Source organism: Fukomys damarensis, unplaced genomic scaffold (assembly GCF_012274545.1).
Source record: "Fukomys damarensis isolate Sample0158 unplaced genomic scaffold, DMR_v1.0_HiC HiC_scaffold_25, whole genome shotgun sequence".
In the NCBI taxonomy this organism is placed as follows: domain Eukaryota; kingdom Metazoa; phylum Chordata; class Mammalia; order Rodentia; family Bathyergidae; genus Fukomys; species Fukomys damarensis.
Window position 1 is genome coordinate 12,881,434 of NW_022900937.1, and position 20,474 is coordinate 12,901,907.

General features: G+C 40.7%; 1 protein-coding gene and 1 long non-coding RNA gene across 7 annotated transcripts in view; one reads left to right on the plus strand and one right to left on the minus strand.

The window, feature by feature from the left end:
- Positions 1-756: 756 nt before the first annotated feature.
- Positions 757-20,474, minus strand: part of Ice2 (interactor of little elongation complex ELL subunit 2) — a 47,256-nt gene continuing 27,538 nt past the window's right edge. For 4 of the 5 annotated variants that reach the window (XM_010641233.2, XM_010641232.3, XM_010641234.3 and 1 more), the window contains 5 exons: positions 19,599-19,728; positions 13,824-13,908; positions 12,669-12,719; positions 9,058-9,316; positions 2,210-3,061 (listed from right to left, as the gene is read on the minus strand). In XM_010641233.2, the coding sequence (XP_010639535.1) occupies positions 2,933-3,061; positions 9,058-9,316; positions 12,669-12,719; positions 13,824-13,908; positions 19,599-19,728 (654 nt within the window). In that variant the 3' untranslated portion in view covers positions 2,210-2,932. The other variant, XR_004514304.1, reaches the window with a different exon arrangement.
- LOC104874213 overlaps positions 6,303-20,474 on the plus strand; it is a 23,791-nt gene continuing 9,619 nt past the window's right edge. For both annotated transcript variants that reach the window (XR_783689.2, XR_004514305.1), the window contains exons 1-2: positions 6,303-6,444; positions 19,855-20,112. This is a non-coding gene — a long non-coding RNA (uncharacterized LOC104874213). The remainder of the gene's footprint in view (positions 6,445-19,854; positions 20,113-20,474) is intronic.

The following is a 20,474-nucleotide window of genomic DNA, read 5'->3' on the forward strand; positions in this document are numbered from 1 at the left end:
AGGCAACCAAGCTCCTGGCTTGTGTAAGCTGTGAGGCAACAAATATTTACTGGGTTAAATAGCTAAGTTTTGGAGTAACTTAGTACTCAGCAGATTGGTTAAATGACCAATATCGTGTCCAAACCCAGAATACAAAGAGTAGAAGCGGTTAAAGGAAACAATCATTTTAATTGAACTTTCTCCCCACTCTAACCACGCTTCTCCCATTCCCTCAATGAACAACACCACCACCATCAGAACAGACAACCAATGGGACACCACACGAGACCTGCCCACCCAGCACACAGGGAGTTGTCATTACTCCCTTAAGTATCACTTGAGTCAACCCTGCGCTCACTGCTCTAACTCTGGGCTTCACCATTTTTCAGTTTCTACAATGCAGCGTTCCAGCTCTTCTCCCTTCCTGCAGTGTTTCACAGCACCCCTGCTTTCTCTAGAACAACTAGAGCTTTCCCTAACACACGTTTGATCCTGTAGTTCATTTATTAAGCTCCACTATGGTTTCCACATTGCGCAGGACAAGATTCAGGTGTCTTGGCGTGGCATTTCTGTCTGTCCTGTAGTTAGTTTCCCCTTTCACCTCTTATGTTCACAGCCTCTAATCTGGCTGCTTTCCACTTTTTCATGTCGTATGCTTTCTTCATGAAAATCTTTCATTCTTCCCTTTTAACTCTTAGTTACCCGCCACCCACCCAGTACTGGGGATTGAACCCAGGGGTGCTCTGCCACTGAGCTACATTCTCAGCCCTTTTTATTTAAAGGCGGAATGTCATTAAGTAGTCCAGGCTGCCCTTCAATGTATGCCCTTCCTGCCCCAGCCTTCTAAGCAGCTTGACTTTCTTCTATTACTTTATCAGAGCACCTACCACACAGATCAGTGCAGTATCTTCCAGTAGAATGTGAGCTTGTAAGGGAAAAAATATCTATCTTCCATAGCAACATACTCATTTACTCATACATACAAGGTGTGCCTATGGAGCAGGTACTCGCCAGGTACTACGTTAGGTGTGTATTACTGAATAGCGGGCAAAACAGACATACACCTGTCCTCCCAGAGTTTACTGTCTATTCACGAAAGAAATAAAATAAACAAGTATCTGGGGTCGGAAAAAACAATGTTACGAGACACTGACAAGTGAGGACCTACTTCAGATTGCAAAGTGCCTGGCTACTCAGACACTTCCTGAATTAGACTGCTTTCCAGGATGTTAATGTAAATTAGACTTTCACCACTGAGGTGTACGTGGTGGGCTCATCTCTGATTTTATTTTTAAAACATCTTTGCTAATATTGTCAATGCCATACTTTTGCTTATAAGTTCTCTATGCTAAAAATCAAAAAAAGAATATAGGGCATGATTAAATATATGTTGTAAACAGAGGCTTAATGAAGCCCAAGTAGAGAGAGACTAGATATACGCATTGTTAGGGTTATTTAAATGTATAACTTAGATAATGTAAAAATAATGTCTTACAAGACCACACATGTCGATGTGTAAAAATTAATGGTGAAAAAAGAAAACGAACTTAAAAAACAAACGGTATTCTTCGGCGCTCAGAAGCCTGAAGTAGTCACTGCCCAATTCCTTGGAAGCCCCTGCCTTCTCGTGCGTGGCTTGCTGCCAATGATTCACCACTAAAACATTCCTGGGACATGTGGAGGAGATAATGTTCAAAAAAAAAAAAATTCTAAAATGAGAATGGCAGGATAAGGAAATATTAACATACATAAAACTTTATGTACTAATAATTATTCATATTTTCTAATCAACTAAAAAACTCAAAACAAAACTCAATAGGTACAGATTAAAATTTTCAACGGTTACTTATATCTGAGAAATTTTTTTTTAGGCCTTATTTCTTACGTTAACACAGAGCCCATGAAAAAATTCCCAAGACAACACAGAAATTGCCTTGGAATTTGTATTTTACAACTGACACACATATTTCTAATCGCTTTAGTGTACGTGAAATGGGGTTACCAAAATTAAACAGGTCTGTGCCCTGAGTCCAAATGAGCTACAGTAACGTTAGTGGAACCCATGGCCCTGGAAAACCTGGTTTAACGGACAAGGACAAATACAGCTCATACTTTCTACGACACCAGCTTCACTGGTTGGAAAAGTAGGTGACTTCTTCAGATACCCTTGCCTCTGTGACAGGGCATTGGGACACTCGGCAGGGATCTATGCCAAACCTGTCCTTGACTTCTTCAGATACCCTTGCCTCTGTGACAGGGCATTGGGACACTCGGCAGGGATCTATGCCAGAAACGGTGCTTGTTGCCAAACCTGTCCGACGGCAAACGTTTTTCCCTGACAAACGGAAGGTTGCCCAACATGAACATATTAATTTGTGACTTTTCAGAGGAAGGAAGTATTTTGTTTTTACTTTTGATGATTGAAATGTAATTTCAAAGGTTTTTAGGGTATTACCTTTATGAATGTGCAATCATCATTGTTTTACAGTAGTGTAAAACACTCACACTCAGCGACATGGTTTACCACACACAGAATCACTGCTGGCAGTGGCCCTGTTTCACATTTTGATCTACAGAATATGATACAACTCAAATTACTGACATAATACATAATGATAAATATTCCTTTAAAAAAACAAGTTATTTTCCTACTTACAATTTTTAGGGAAAATTTACTATAAAAATACTTCTCTTCTTCATTTCCCTGCCATGATAAAGTGAAACCACCCCAGCTCCTCCTCAGACTTCAGGTGAAGAGCCCACCACCCGGGTGAGTGAGTGCTCCTCTCAGCAGACACATTTTTTTAAGGCACTCTGAACTCAAAAAGGAACCAAAAAGAAAAATGCTCCTCTCGCCAACCGTTCTTCTGGGCATGCTTCCCCTCAAAACTTTAAAAATTAAACAACTGTTCCACCTGGTTTTTGTGAAATTTCATTTTCCATGTCACAGCCCTTAAGTTATTTTTCTTTTATTTGAAGCCACTCCTTCATTTTCAGCTTGCTGAGCAGGCAAACAACTGCTTCTGGTTTCCACGGAAACCGGATTCCTGCAGCCTCGGGTAGGCATTCTTGTTCCAGCAGCCTGAGAGATGAAGCCAGAGCAGAGGAGAGGGTGTATTTACAACCTGAACGCAGTCAACTCCGCACTGTTTACCATGTCCTGACCACCTTGGCCAGGACCCACTGTAAGTTTTTAACCCCCAGCCACCTGGATGTTTCTAAAGTTCTAATCTGACACAATTTTAAAGTACTCATCTTTCAGGGGAGGAGATGGACCAGAGTAGAGAAGTGAACAGGAAAAGTACTTCTCTCTGTTCAATTTTGAAGAGGTTGAAATGTTAAGTTAGAAAACGAGGGAATGCCAGGCCTTGAGGTAATGTATTTGCAATGATTATGCTGAAGGAGGAGAAAAAGGAAGAAATGAGAAACATGGAGTTGGGGAAACAAATACAAACAGGTCAGAGGGAGTAAAAAGGAAGAAGAAATTATATTCACAAAACAGGAGGGCAGCTGGTAAGAGGAAAAAAGCTAAGAAAAGGAAAGCAACAGGAAATCTCAAGAGAGGGGACAATGAAAAAAAAAATATGAAAGAGGAGAAGGAAAAGAAACCAGAAGAGCCTGAGTAAAAAGGAAAAACTGAGGGGCTGAAAGAGAACAAGAAACAAGCAAGAGGAAGGAGGACAGAGAGCAGAGGACAGAAGGGAGCAAGAAGCAAGGCGCACCCCTCGCCCACACTCATGCGGTCTGAGGAAAGACTGCTCTCCGCAGTCCCTGCTTGGCAGACACAATGCTATTTAGGGGTGAGATCTGGAAATGCTGCCGTGTCTCTGGCCACCAAGATTTGCAGAAGGGTAACAAAGGTGGCCAGGCCTTGCGGAGAAGCCCAAACCACCTCCACAGCCCCTGCCCTCATCCGCTTGCCTTTCCCCAGCTGCCTTGCACCCGTCTCTTCGCAGCTGTCTGGTGAGCCCCAAAGCTGGAGTCTGTACGGTAAGCAAGCACTGTCTTATACTCCCAGCCCAACCTGGCAGGACTGGCTGCTGGAAGGGCTGCGGGCTCACTCAGGAGTGGACCAGACCACAGCATGCCTCACCTGTTGGCTCCTGGCTCTGTGGGACACTTTTAGTGGAATATTACATGACTAGAAAGGACAAACTTTTACTGGGGAGCAGTCTGAGACAGGGGTCTTACTATGTAGTTTAGGCTGGCCTTGAATTCAGAGTAACCCTCTTGCCTCAGCCTCCAGAGGGCAGGGATTACAGACCTGTGCTACCACACCTGGCTAGGAAGGACAAACTTGAACAGAGATTTGAGCCTGACAGTTTGTTGGATTGAGGAGCATTTGTAATATTGTGCTTAGATAAGCAATGTGATTTCTGGATCTCTGTTTTCATTCTCCATTCAGCTGGTATTTCCTGTAAGGCAAGCATTCGGAAGATTTCCATTGCAAGGCTGTGTGTGTCATGAACATTAAAAAAGTTACAAAAAGAAGACAGGGATAAGTATGTTTGTTTGTTTGTTTTTTGAAACAGGGACTCACTATGTAGCTGAGACTGAACTCACTTTATAGCCTAGGCTGGCCTTGAACTCACAGTGATGCTCCTGCCTCAGCCTCCCAAGTGCTGGGATTATAGGCCTGCGCCACCATGCCCGGTGACAGGGATAAATATGAAGGGACAAAAAGGCTGGAAGCAGAAGTCAGAAGCAGCACAGGAAGCAGGTGAGACTTGAGTACTACCACTCAGTGGGGGGTGGGGGGGCAGAGTCTGCCAAGGTTTCCTGCCCAAAGGCACTGTATGCAGATGAGCTCTGCTTTCCAGACTAGGTGCTAAGGGATCACATGAGGGACAAAACACTTGTACATGAGTCTTCATACCTAGGAAATGTGCAGATGATTTTTGTTTCATACCAGGTCTTACTTCCCTACTTTGCTGAAAGCTCTGATCTCTCCCTCGTGCTAAGTGCTAAGCTTAGAATCCCTCTTGGTGCTTAGCTTGGTGGCTGGGATTAGAAAGACTCATTTCTGTGGCCTGTTTAGAAGGAGTCAGGAAGGTAGGGTACACCCCACTAAATGCAGGACTAGATTGTGAGGAAGTACGTAGATCATCACCAAAAACTTTCCACTGGGGCCACGGATTTGGTTCAGTGGTGCCTGCGTCTGCCTTGAGCCTGAGTAAAAAGGAAAAACTGAGGGGCTGAAAGAGAACAAGAAACAAGCAAGAGGAAGGAAGACAGAGAGCAGAGGACAGAAGGGAGCAGGAAGCAAGGCGCACCGCGGTGGAGCCGTCCACCTCCCCGCCCTCCCCTCGCCCACACTCATGCGGTCTGAGGAAAGACTGCTCTCCGCAGTCCCTGCTCTGAGCCTGAGTAAAAAGGAAAAACTGAGGGGCTGAAAGAGAACAAGAAACAAGCAAGAGGAAGGAGGACAGAGAGCAGAGGACAGAAGGGAGCAAGAAGCAAGGCGCACCCCTCGCCCACACTCATGCGGTCTGAGGAAAGACTGCTCTCCGCAGTCCCTGCTTGGCAGACACAATGCTATTTAGGGGTGAGATCTGGAAATGCTGCCGTGTCTCTGGCCACCAAGATTTGCAGAAGGGTAACAAAGGTGGCCAGGCCTTGCGGAGAAGCCCAAACCACCTCCACAGCCCCTGCCCTCATCCGCTTGCCTTTCCCCAGCTGCCTTGCACCCGTCTCTTCGCAGCTGTCTGGTGAGCCCCAAAGCTGGAGTCTGTACGGTAAGCAAGCACTGTCTTATACTCCCAGCCCAACCTGGCAGGACTGGCTGCTGGAAGGGCTGCGGGCTCACTCAGGAGTGGACCAGACCACAGCATGCCTCACCTGTTGGCTCCTGGCTCTGTGGGACACTTTTAGTGGAATATTACATGACTAGAAAGGACAAACTTTTACTGGGGAGCAGTCTGAGACAGGGGTCTTACTATGTAGTTTAGGCTGGCCTTGAATTCAGAGTAACCCTCTTGCCTCAGCCTCCAGAGGGCAGGGATTACAGACCTGTGCTACCACACCTGGCTAGGAAGGACAAACTTGAACAGAGATTTGAGCCTGACAGTTTGTTGGATTGAGGAGCATTTGTAATATTGTGCTTAGATAAGCAATGTGATTTCTGGATCTCTGTTTTCATTCTCCATTCAGCTGGTATTTCCTGTAAGGCAAGCATTCGGAAGATTTCCATTGCAAGGCTGTGTGTGTCATGAACATTAAAAAAGTTACAAAAAGAAGACAGGGATAAGTATGTTTGTTTGTTTGTTTTTTGAAACAGGGACTCACTATGTAGCTGAGACTGAACTCACTTTATAGCCCAGGCTGGCCTTGAACTCACAGTGATCCTCCTGCCTCAGCCTCCCAAGTGCTGGGATTATAGGCCTGCGCTACCATGCCCGGTGACAGGGATAAATATGAAGGGACAAAAAGGCTGGAAGCAGAAGTCAGAAGCAGCACAGGAAGCAGGTGAGACTTGAGTACTACCACTCAGTGGGGGGTGCGGGGGCAGAGTCTGCCAAGGTTTCCTGCCCAAAGGCACTGTATGCAGATGAGCTCTGCTTTCCAGACTAGGTGCTAAGGGATCACATGAGGGACAAAACACTTGTACATGAGTCTTCATACCTAGGAAATGTGCAGATGATTTTTGTTTCATACCAGGTCTTACTTCCCTACTTTGCTGAAAGCTCTGATCTCTCCCTCGTGCTAAGTGCTAAGCTTAGAATCCCTCTTGGTGCTTAGCTTGGTGGCTGGGATTAGAAAGACTCATTTCTGTGGCCTGTTTAGAAGGAGTCAGGAAGGTAGGGTACACCCCACTAAATGCAGGACTAGATTGTGAGGAAGTACGTAGATCATCACCAAAAACTTTCCACTGGGGCCACGGATTTGGTTCAGTGGTGCCTGCGTCTGCCTTATAAGCACAAGGTCCTGAGTTCGATTCCGGGTACCAAAAGACAAAAAAGCAAACAAAAAAAACCCCCAAAACTTTCTACTGGCTTTCAAAAATACATCAAGCCTCAAATTAGTTATTTAATTGTTTACTATAATGAATGCTAGGCTGTACCACAACTTGGTCCTAGACAAACTCGCTAAATATTTGACCTTGGGCTGATGGCCTAAAGCATCTTGAAAAATACAAATCAACAAGGTTTCAAGGATATACACATAACTGCATAACTGAACAATGTATTACAATCTATATTTATTTATGTGGCCAGATCCTGAACATAAATTATTTCTTTTTCCAAATAAAGCACTTGATATATTTTAGAATCAACCTATATCAATAAGGAAATTATATTACTCATTTGTTTTTTAAAAGCATCTTGTACATATTTTCCTTTCCAGTTAAAGTTGCTTAGCGCCAAAGTATTACCCCGTTCATTTTCACTGAAAAGGCAAAAGCCACCACCACACAGAATTACATGTTACAGTTAAGAGACTATAATCAGTGTTTCTAAATTAAAAGAAAGTCATTCTCCTAGAAAGAATAGAAATCTTTTAAAAATAGTTCATCCATTATTATTTTTAAATTACCTAAAATTTTTTTCTTAGGAATTTACAAAAATCACTATTTAAGTGTATAGTAGAAACAGTCAACCAAAACTAGATGGAATAACATCAGCTGTGAGCTGTTAACTTCCTTTACTCTTATATCTGTCTCAACTAGCTAAGCACAGTTGTGCTTTCCTGGCAGGGTTAACCAGGAATGTGTAAGCAGATCCGTGGAAGAGGGGCCTGCTTAGCGCACTCAAGGCCAGGTGCCAGGCTCACCCTCAGGACAAAAAGTAAATCCATGAAAACGAATGGGCCCTCAGAGGACCATCAAGGTGGAGGATTGAAAAGCATAAACTCCGTGTTATCTGGTTAAGGGTCCTCAGTTACCTACTTCTCCATAGGTCCTAAGGACACTGGCTGATTCAGAATAATTAGAAAACAAAAAAGAACAGAGCGTCCAAAGGATACACATGTGAGCCGCTCGGAAGCAACCACACTGATAAGGTTTAGAATTCACGCGGTAGTTTTGACTCAAGGATTTTTTGGCAGTGGGTAAGGAAAGTCCCTGTGTTTTAAAAATTGTTTCCTGACCAATCAGATTCATTTGTAGACAGCAAAATTTTTTCTACAACTAAACTCAAACTGGAATTTCTTACATGATAAAGAGAATGATGATATGGCGGAGAATAAATTTAGCCCAGGCTTTACAGGTGTCTTTCTTTTTTTTTGGTTTTTTTGAGACAGGGTCTCACTTTGTAGCTCAGGCTGCCCTTGAACTCATTACGTAGCCTGGGCTGGCCTCAAACTCTCAGAGATCCTCCTGCCTCAGCCTCCTGAGAGCTGGAATTACAGGTATGCATCACCATGCCTGGCTACAAATTTCCATAAAGAAATGTGATTCAGTTGGCATTTCTGGGAAGGATTTTATAGATAACATTAATTATAATTCAATAAATATCGACTTAGATAATACTCAGTAAAATACAGCTTAGTCTTTAAAGCTTTAGCTGTTTTTAATTTTATTTTTTGGTGCTGGGTATCAAAGCCAGGGCCTCATGCATGCTAGGCAAACACTCTACTGCTGAGCTCATCCCCAACCCCCTTGTTGTATTTTTAATATGGTACTCCATTTACTAATAACTCATACTTGGCTTTAAATTTTTCACCATCTACTAATCACTTTTTAATTGCATAATAATTACATAACATCTTAGGCATTCTTTTGGAAATTGCTTTGCATATTTAATAACACTCAACAGAATATATGTAAATAAAAATTGTCCAAAAAAACCCACCCTTTTCCTTTTAATAAGAATGTAGGGATTTAACTATGTGGATGCATTAGCTATGCACCCACAGGGGAAGTCACAGAATTATCTTTGGATGATTTGTAGACCTTACAAAAATAGAAAGTTCCACAGACAAAAAAGATGGACTTGCAGCACACACAACTTTATCTACCTTTCCATGGACACAGGTTTAAGAAACATGCTATGATTAACACGGCAGACAAAGACATCAAGTTGAAATATAGTCAGTGAAACAACAGTAACAGAACGTTTGGTTTTAAAAAAAAGGTCTTACCTTTTGTGCCAGTGTAGGACTCACAGATTTCGGTGGAAAAGTACAAGGTATCCGTCCATGATGGATGTGATACGGGAGCAGGAGACTGGGGTCCAAGGGGACCCAGGGGACTGAGAGACTGGAAGGCACAGCGGGGAGGTCGCAGTGTGTTTTGTGCAGATTGTACGATGTCCTCGTAACTTTTCCATCCGAGGTCTTGTAGATCAGGAGTGAAGAATCTTCTGCTGCATGAGACAACAGGTAGGACCCCTCCTGCAAGCTAAATGCACACCAGAACTCAGCTCACTGGCTCACTGAGTCAGTCTCAACAGCACTTTTCTTAATCATCGCCTAAGAATGAATCTAAAACAACGGCAGGAGAAACACCACCTCTAAAATCATTTTTATGAACAATAACAGTAAAAACTTAGGATCTAAGAAGTTTTAGAAACTATTTTCATGCCTTTCAGAGAATATCTAATCATTTTTTTACTATTATCAGTCTGTCAATTTTCAGTCGTGGGAGGGGAGGAGGGGGTGAAGGGAGGGCAGGGACAAGGGGGAAAAATGAGAACCAAGACCTGTCATGTAGAGGTACAAGATCCCAATGATGAATGTAACTGTACTGTCTACCTAAAATGTACCAATAAACTCAATTAAAAAAATTTCTATGGGCTGGGGATTTAGCTCAGTGGTTCGGAGGCCTGCCTCGCAAGTGCAAGGACCCAAGTTCGATCCCCCGTATCACAAAAAAAAAAAAATTTTTTTTATGCACAATGGAAAAACGTATAGTGCGTTTAATTCGCTATTAAGAGCAGATGCTTACAAAATTGTAATATTTTTATTCATTCAATGTTGAACCTACTTTGTACCTAATCATAGGTGAATAGATACCAAAGTGAAAATGACAAATTAGTACACTGAGTACTTCTCTTTCTTTTTGTTGTTGTTTGTTTTGAGACAGATTCTTGGTTTGTAGTTCAGGCTGGCCTCGAACTCACAGTGATCCTCCTGCCTCAGTGTCCCAAATGCAGGGATTACAAGTGTGCACCACCACACCTGGCCTACACTGAATATTTTCAAATATAGTGGCAGAGACAGTCAGTGGAATACAGTCTGAGGAATTACTAAGATCAATAACAGTGACAATAGCAGCCAACAGTTACTGAATGTTTGTCATGAGCTAACCACTGTTAATTCTGCTTCAAATCCATTTTGCATTAAGTCCACGACCACAAACTTTCCAGGCATAGTATTAATTACTGACTCCATGCTGGAGATAAACAAATGAGAGATGCTAAGTAATTTGCCCAAAGTTCTGAGTACAGGGGGGTTGGATATAAACCCACACCGACAAAGTCCACAAGCCATACCCTTAAATACGATACTCTGTCAAAGTAATTAGTTATGTCATATATCCAATCAACATTTTTCTTTCATTCTTAGAAAGTTAAGGGATTCAATGTATCACCATCAAGAGCTCAAGGGATATGATTAATACTCTGTGCTTTCTTGGGATTATGCACTTCTCTGGATCAAAGGGGCAAAGGAGAACAGTTCTTTCTCACATTACTAAAAGTAAAGATTAATCACATTTTAGTTATATAGATCTGCAGAAAAACCTAGTAAATTACATTTTCATTAATTTTTTAAGCCAAAAAGTAATAAGTGTTGACAAAGGAGGTTCACGTAATTCTTATTTTCTGGGGAAGTTTTTTCCAATCACTTTCATATGAGAAAATGAATAATAATCAATTTGGTAGTAGGAATAAATAACCTTTCAAAGAATGAGCTTTTATCAATGAAAAGAATGTATTTTAGCAACCTTTACGAAAAATGAAGAAAACCTGGTTTCCAACATTTTTTTTGAGGCACAATCTTGCTATTTTGCTCAGGCGGGTCTTTTTTTTTTCCTCCCAGGACCAGGGATTGAACTCAGGGCCTTGCGCTTGTGAGGCAGGCACAACACCACTGAGCTACATCCCCAGTCCTCAGAATGGTCTTGAACCCTTGGTCCGAAGCAATCCTCTCACCTCATTCTCCTGAGTAGCTGGCACTATAGGCCTAGGATGCTATGCTTAGCTCCTGGGGAATGAATTTAGTGGATGGAGAGTGAGACTTTCTGGAGAGTATCTTACAAGTACCATGTAAGTGTAAAGGACATGAATAAACTATAGGAGGCAGAATCGTGGCCTCCTAAAAGTGTTTATGTCCCAAACCTTATGACTTGTGAATATGTTATCTTGTGTGACACCGGAGAATTGAGGAAGCAAATGGATTTAGGTTGCTCCTGAGCTGACTTTAAAATGGTCAGATTTTCCTAGATTAGCTGGGTTGGGCCTGAAGTAATCATAAGGTTGCTTTAACGTAGAAGAGGGAGGCAGAAGTGATTCACAGAGATGTCAACTATAGCAGAAGTCCAGTGGTTTGATGTGAGAACTTAACTTGCCTTTTTAACTCTGATGCTGAGAACTGCAAACCAAGGAATGCAGGTGGCCTCTAGAAGCTACAAAAGGCAAGGAAACCAGACCCTACCTGCAGCTAGGAAAAAATGCAGACAAGCCCCTACCCTGGCCTGTTAGATCTTGGGATCTACAGAGCTGCAAGCTAACAAATTGGTGTTTTTTTACAACATTCATCTTGTGGTACCTCATACGAAGGACAGAATGTATAAAATAAAAATCCTGCCACAGAATTTCGCACTTGAAATGTACTTAGGAAATTACTGCATCTGACACTGTCATCTTATTATAAATAAGGAAACTGATGCCTTGTTACAAAAGGTAAGTGGAGATGTAGAACGCAAACTTGGAGATTTTAAGCTCAGACCTTGGAATTGTTTTCTAGTTTATCTTTTTATAAGGAACAAGATATGCAAAACTCTTAACAGTCTTGATAAATGATCAGGTGGTGAATTCATTCTCTAAAATGTGTCATGCATGGACGTGATAACGTTGGGCTACTTGCTCTATGCTGCTTCCTTATGCTCCTATCCCACTGTAACTATGACAGGCTGAACACTGGTCACACACGGATCTCTCGGACCGATGAATACATCGGTGTTAATGTGATCAGGTTAATGCGATACACTGATGATGCTGGACTATCTGCGTATGGACTGATGGACACACAGGGCCTTAATCAGAAGCAGGGTGAGGAAAGTACAACAGGGGAGAAGGCAACGTGAAGTTGATACTGAGACTCGAGTGACGTACTCTGAAGATGGAGGGAGGAGCCTGGCCACCAGAAACAAAAATGCAAGGAATCGATTCTTCCCCTAGTGCCCCTAGAAGGAACCAGTCCTGATGATACCTTGAGTTTAGCCCAGTGGATTTCTTATCTCAAAAACTATAGAGCAACTCTGTATTGGTGTAAGCCACCAAGTTAGTAATTTGTCAACAGGCAACAGGAAACTAATAAAATAATCTAGGAAAATATAGTTGTAAGTGCATTAAAATCACATAGCACTGTATTATTTTTTTACTTATATTTTAATAATTTTAGTTTTGACAAAATAATTCTTGCTTTTCCATTTTCTCTATCTATCCCTGACAGCATAATTTCAAAGTTTCTAAGAATGTTCATCTAAGAAAATCATACAGATTAATGCACAATATCCAAACAGTACTTACCTACTTAATTTTTTCAGAATGTGTTGGAGGACGTTGATTAAACTTGAAATCCTATTAAACAGAAGAAATTAATGTAATATTAAACAAAAAAACTTAGTCTTTAACAATTACAGGATCTCAGCCATAGAAATGCCCTCATTAACAAACCAAAATGGCAGACGAGCAGCAGAAGAGATGACACGAAGGACACAATCCCATAAAGGGTACAGAAAGGGTCAATGTGTGCTGACAGGCCAGTGACTGGGGACAGACTAACGGGAAAATGAAACACTCTAAATATTTCTTTAGTTTTTCTTCTAGACCTGGACTTAGTCCCTTTGTTATTTCTCATTTTAAAAATAATTTTCACTGAGAGAATTGAGGCAGGCACTGAGTAGGGAGAGCATTTCTATTCCCATGTGTAAAGAAAAGTTATCACCCGAGAAGCAAATCGTATAAATAGAAGTGAAGATATTTAAGTACAGGCAGAGAGTTTAAGTTTGAATCTGAGACCCTTCAGTAACTGTTGAGTCTCAAAACTGGAAATATGCAGCTGGTGTAAGTTAAGACAGCCTCTCACCCTCAGCAGTAGATTAAGCACTTTAACTACCAAGACTGTCCTGACACTAGCTCAGCTGTCTGCTCTAGGGCGAGTCACTAAAGTCTCAATTCCTCACATACAAAATGGAAAAGACACTACCGCCAGCATTTTATGGAGAGTTGTGAGGCACAAGAGAGATAATAAATTTCCCTTGCGTTTGAGCACTTAAGAGAGTTCTGAGTACAATAAATTCATGAAGTTCTGATGTACAAGAATGCTTAGGCAAAGCTGTCCAAATCAGGGCACTGAATCCTAAGAGCTGAGATCTACGACTGACCCAGCCTTCCTTCCCTAGACGGGGCAGGATGTCTGTGTCCAGTGTGCGTTAAGGTGGTAGCTGCTTCCTGGCTCTGGTCTCTTTGCGTTAAGTAGGAAGACTCGCTGGTGTCAGCACTACATTCACTCTGGAAATGGGGACGATCCACACGGATGGGTCACAAGCTGAGTCAATGTATGAAATGATCTCAAGTGTTAAAATGAAATTATTTAAACTTAACTAATATTTACATTAAAGGATAATTACTGATTATATTAACAAGTTTTTCCAATTCCCACCACAAAGCAAGCTTTCTTACCTGAGTGCTGAAAGCTTTTCTTTTAATTCTTCAGAAGTAATTTCTTCTAGCAGGAAAAGCTTTGAAGTAAATGCATCAATATGTCCTAAAATAAAATATCAAACTTTAAAAAAAGGCAGTCACCGTATTTAAAAAGCAAAAGCCCATCAAGTTACTTAAGTCTCCTTCAAGATGTTTTTCATAAAACTTTAATAACTGTAAAATAATTTTATACCCTCAAAGGAGAATACATATGAAGTCTTTCAAGCAAAACTGTATCTTAAAATAATATAAAGTTCAAATTATACAATATGGATTCATTCTAAAATATCTTCTGAATGTAGAAAAGGTCACACATGTCCACACCCACAAAATAATCTCTAGCCCTACAATTTAACAATCACAGCTGTTTAAGCATTAGTGTTTCCAATTTTTAGAAGTGTTGCATTTTTATGGAGTTCTTTTAAGATTTATATTTATTTTTATTTTATCATGGTAGTGGGGATTGAACTCAGGAGCCTGCTCATGCTAGGCAACGGCTGTAGCACTGAGGTACATACTCAGGTTCACGGAAGCTTGTTTTTAAGGAAAATATGTACCTATTATCAAAACAAGTTATTAAGAATCAAATGAATAGAGTAGTCATGCTCAGTGCCTAAGACGTGATTCTTAAAATAAAAACTAGATTATAAATATGGCTTATTATTTTTAATTAAAGTACACAATAAGACTTCTCATGCTTAAAGCAGTCTGCTCAAAGTCTTATTTTCTAATAAGCATGATATGAATGTAGAATTTTAAAAAAACATCATGTTCTCAAAATGACATTTCTATTTTAAAAAGTAACGTGTATACTTGAAAACTACACACACTGACGCACTGTAGTGCACCGATGAAGAGTGCTAACAAGACAGTCTCAGTCTGATGTTCAACCCAAAACCATGCTCTTGTATGATGATTAAAAACCAAGTAGTATAAGAATGTCACTCACTAATGCTGAAAATAGTTCTGTTTTGGGATTCATTTGTAAACTCCTAATACCTAGTTGTCAAAACAAATTACCTGGAAAGCTGATTTCAATCATTGGGGCCAATGAAAATGTACATAATTTAACACCTCATTTTCACATCCAGCCTATTTTAATTTCAATGAATTTAATTAGAACATTTTTACCAGACTCCTTCCTCTAAGACAACAAGCCCATTTGTTCCCACACCCACTTGTTATTTCTTATGCCAAGTCTTAATTTCACTTTTGCATTGCTAACACTCATTATACAATGGCATGTCTAATAACAAAGACATATTTTAATGGCTTAATAATCATAGAAAGGTATTAAGTACAGTACATTTTTAGATGCTTACTAAATGAGCCTTTGAGGAGACTATCAGCCCTTACCTTTTGAAAGCAATTCAATAAAAAAATTTATTATAGCACTGTATCCATCAAATACAGTCTGTCAAAAAAAAAATAACCACACAGTGAATACCATACTAAGTGCTGTGAAGGCCTTCGCTCTTCAAGGAGATTACACCTAACACTGGAGTCATCCAGCCTGTGGGCCTCCAAGCCATTAGAACTATGCCTGAGACGCGTTGGGTACAAAAGCTTCCTGGCCACTGCCTTTAGTCACAAGCAATCTCTATATATCACAGTGTGTTGTATAAATATTTTTCATGCGTCAAAGTTGGAAGGGAGTAATTATATAGTACAAATAAAGCCTTTAATATACACACATTCATAGTTATATAGACACAGGCAGAAAAGGCCCTGCTTTCCACACAGTGCACAACCATGATCACACAGGTTGAAACCAAACAAGCATGTTGAATAATCAGTGGGGCGGGGGGAGGACAAAGGAAAAAATAATCAATGGGGAACTTTACAATTATTCTACTACCTTTAAGTTTTTTGTCAGACCATTATAAATACTCCATTAATTATAAATGCATAAGGAAATGAAAAAATAATGAAATATTTATTTAGTACCACGGGTGTGCTCAACCTTTTGGCTTGCTTAACCTACACTGAATGAACAGATCATCTTGGGCCACATATAAAGCATATAATACAGTTGATGTATATAACTGGCAGTACTTACTTCTCTTTCCTCCCCTCCCTCCGCCCTTCCTTTCTTTGCCAGGGTCTCATTATGTAGTCCAGGCTGACCTTGAACCTTCAATCCTCCTGTCTCCGCCTTCTGAGTGCTGGGAGTACAGGCATGTGCCATCATGTTCATCTTATTTTTTTAACACTTTAACTGATAATTTTTTTTTTTTTGTACCGGAGATCGAACTCGGGTCTTTGCGCTTGCAAGGCAGGTGGCGGAACCACCGAGCTAAATCCCCGGCCCTTAACTGATAATTTTATGAAATAACATAAGCCCAGGTTTAATAATGAGAATATTTACATATGGGATTAGTAACAATACATGTCTGTCTTCACAGGCACACCCATGTGCCGGCAGGCTGAAATATTATTAGCAGCCACTGCTGCGTTTTACTCCCTACATTGCGTAAGTGCCTGGAATGTCTGATACATGCTGGTTTCCACTGACCAGCTGCGTGGCACAGGAGGCAGGTTTAGTACTGCATGGTGCCCTCCCGTACCCAGCAATCCGTTCTCACCTGTGCAGTCTACACTTGAGCCCATGCAATCAAGTTGTAACAAGTACTGCTAAAAATCACATAATAATGTTGAAAATTAAGACTATTAACTGTTCAAGGCGACATGTTGCCTCTGGGCTGGACACACCAGTGGTTGTAATTGAAACATTAAAAACATAGAAAAGGACAAGTTTTTATCAGGAGTAGTTGGAGCAGCGTTGTCTTCTTATACAACTCATCCCAGGAAGTAAGCATCTTTTCTCCACCATGGGGAACTGTCATACTGGAGCAGCTTCCCACATTAGCTCCTGTGGGCTTTCACGAAATAGCTCCATAAGTTCCTTTCATGGAAAATCTTATGCTGGTGCCACTTCTTCATCTTCCGTATCACTACTTTTCCTCACTATGTCAATAAGGGAGGCCTCACCAAGTTCTCCTGGCAGCAAATCTAGACTCTCTCGAACAGAGAAGTGTCTGATACCAACATTTTCACTGTCAACTTTTGTTTTTTTTGTTTTTTTTTTGGTACTGGCGATCAAACTCAGGACCTTGTGCTTGCGAGGTAGGCACAGTGCCACTGAGCTAAATCCCTGGCCCATGTCAAGTTATTTCTTCTCTAATTCCATGCAAGTTTGAGTCAAAGTTCATTTTTAGCAGCATTATTTTTTGTTTGTTGGTTTTAATTTCTGTTGGCCGATTCTCTCTTTTGATGATCTCTTTTATAAAATATCACGTGGGTTTATCGCTGAAGACAAGGAGGTAACCCAACTGCACACATGGTTTTCTGAACTTGAACTCAGAATTAGGTGCACAGGGACTAAGCATGGACAGACTCTGAGAGAAGTGGATTGTACTGGGCCTCTGTTATCTAAGTAGTGATTAGTGGACTTCCGGAGAGCCAGGAGTGAAGGCCTTTTGCATTTACTCACAATGTTCAGGCAAAAGTGAAATTTGTGAGCTGGGCGTGGTTGCGCACGCCTGTAATGCCACCGCTCAGGAAACTGAGGCAGGAGGATCGCTGTGAGTTCGAGACCAGCCTGGGCTACATAGTGAGTTCCAGGTCAGTCTCAACTACAGAGTGAGACTGTTTCAAAAAACCAAAAAAAAAAAGTGAAATTCATGCTTATAAAAACTGCAAAGCGAGGACTGCTTGTATGGCAACTACATGGAATAAATACATAGATTAGAACTGAAGAGTGGGGACAAGCTGTGGTGGGACTACTTTGGAAATTTTCTAAAAGGAGTAAATGTAGGTGTTCTTATAGCGCAAGAGGATAAAAATGTATTGTAATCAAGGCAAAGAAGGGAACCTGTTTATAGCATAGTAAAGTAAATAATAATAATAAAACAAACAAGTGTGTTTTTACTACCTGAGAGACTATGAGATATAAAAGTGGTTCTTACAACATGAGGATATTGGTACTGGAAGTTCCCAGGAGGACATGGCAGAAATGCAAAGTCCTAGGTCCTAATCCAGGCCTACTGGGTCCGTGCCTGCAGTCTCCATTTTAACAAGCCCTACGGTGATTTTCTTACTAGCATGCTGAAAAACCAAAACAAAACAGGAATACAGACCCTTTTCAAATGGTGCTTAAAATGCATTTCTGGGTAGAGCCATAGCTTAGTGGCTACCATGCACAAGACCCTGGGTTCAATCCTTAGCACCAAAATAAAGCAAACAAAAGCAAAACAAACTATTCTCATATATCTACACCCACGTAAAACTAAGACACAAAAAGCCACAGCTAAAGAACAATATATGACTCATGTTTTTCACCAAACAGCTGCATCCAAAACTGAGTATCTTGAGGGGGATTAATGACAATGGGTCTTTTACTGTAATATTTTTCAAATTTAAACACTCACTGTATATTTTGGTCCACCACATAAATGGTTCATAAGCAGTTAGGGCCCCCCATGAAAATGTGAAGGCTCTGGGTTAAATTCCCAGTCCTTCATCCCCCAAAAAAGTATTTCTGAAGTAATTCATGAAGTTGATGGTAGTTTTATTTGTTAAACTGTACATTAAAAAATATAAACCTCCATTTTCTGTCAGTGCTTTAAAAGGAGTTTACTGAGGAGTTCCTCTTTGGTCCTTTCCTAAAGTGGCTATGGCTGGTAACTGCTTTCAAGCAGCTTAGAGGAAGACTGTTAGTATTAAGTCTCTGGAGGAACAATAAAATTCCAGTTACTGCTCAAAAACTACTACATAAACTTCCAGCAGTGTGTGTGAAAGTGGAGGTGAGGGGAGTGCACCACCAAGAAGTACATTTTGCCAGTTCCTTTTTGGGCTAAGCAGAGAGACTCGATTATTTCATTAACACTCTCATAAAATATAAAAACTAAATATGGGTCAACCCAAATAGGGGCAGAATTTCAACTGAGTAATTTTTTTTTTTTTTTTGAGACAGGGTCTCACTATGTAGTTGAGACTGATCTGGAACTCACTATGTAGCCCAGGCTGGTCTCGAACTCACAGTGATCCTCCTGCCTCAGCCTCCCGAGTAATGGGATTACAGGCGTGTGCCACCATGCCTGGCTATCATACTTATTCTAATGGAAAAAAGAACAGTAAAGTAGAAAGTAACAGTGATGAAAGGAGTAAAGGACAATAAGGCATTGAGAGATCAAAGGAAGGAAAAGCCTGCGCGGAGTGGCAGCCGAGATGGGTTGAGATGTACATAACTAGGCATCCCAGGGGGAGGAAAGGATGTAAACAATGTTAGGAAGTACTCTAAACAATAAGGTATATTAACTGTAACTAAACATGACCCAGGCCAATTAGACCCTTGCCTAATTCTAAAACATAGGAACAAAAACAAAACAAAATTAAGAAAATTTCAAAACAAATGCATAAATCAATTAAATAGTATATTTAGTATCAATACTCTTTAAAAAGCTGGTTAGAAACATCTGCGTTGTTAATTATACTGTTAAATAAGTATTTTTGAAATAGACTGTGTTAACATTTGTGTACAGCTAAAGAGTAACAGAATAAGAGGGAAAGATGAAACATCTGATATCACTAACTCCACTCTGCCACTTAATTCTCAAATAGGATGCAATTTAATGGAAAGTTAACACAGTCAAAACTGAAAAAAGTACAAAGTGAAAGTATTTACAGTTGAATTTCAATGTGTGTATTTACAAGGGAATTACAAAGGAGAACAAAGGCTCTTGTTTAACTTACCAACATAAAAAGAGCAGTTTGAGTGCAATAAACTTTCAGTCCATAAGCGACAAAGTTCACTTTCAGTCAAAGCTTCCACTCCGTAACAAGCTTGATATTCCACTTTAGGTAGAACATACACCGGAAATTGCTGCAACGCAAGAACAGACTTTTTCACAGCTCCATCGATTTACCATCAGGGGTAAATACATTTGCCTACACAGCTTCACAGCTGTCCAAATGCTTTCATGCAATCTTATTCCATCCTTTCCTATAGAGTAGGATTCAGACAGACGGAAGGAGATACAAGAACCCTGGGCACATCTGGGCAAGAAGTGGAGAAGTGAGGGCGATCCCTCAGCACCATCCCTGTCTACAAAACAAATCAACCTACCGCTCCGCATATGCACACCAAGAATGACACCGAATCCTTGGAACACAGCCTATCCTACAAGACTGTGCAAATGTTCAAAGCTAGATGCCGAGAAGCAAAGACTATAATGAATATTAGTAATTCTCAAGCAGAATAAAAAAGGTAAGAAACTTTTGCTACCTTTAAGTATTAGTCACTTGTCTCAGCTCAAATACTCTGACCAGCCGGCTTTCGCTATATGAATGAATGAGCATTAAGCCCCGCATTAACACCCGGGGACGTTACTATTTTTATTAAAAGGCTTTATTCCGGACACTTAGTTCCGGACACTTAGTACCTGACAAATTATCCTTTTGGTCTTTATTGGTCAGGACACTTAACAGAGTAAGTAAAATACTCATTACTAGTCTAAAGGAGAATACGTAAGAAAAATGCATAATTTATGGAATTATGTTAGTTACATTCACTGTGCTCATGTTATACCCTGTCAAACAAAATTTTACTCTACTTTTTTTTTTTTTTTT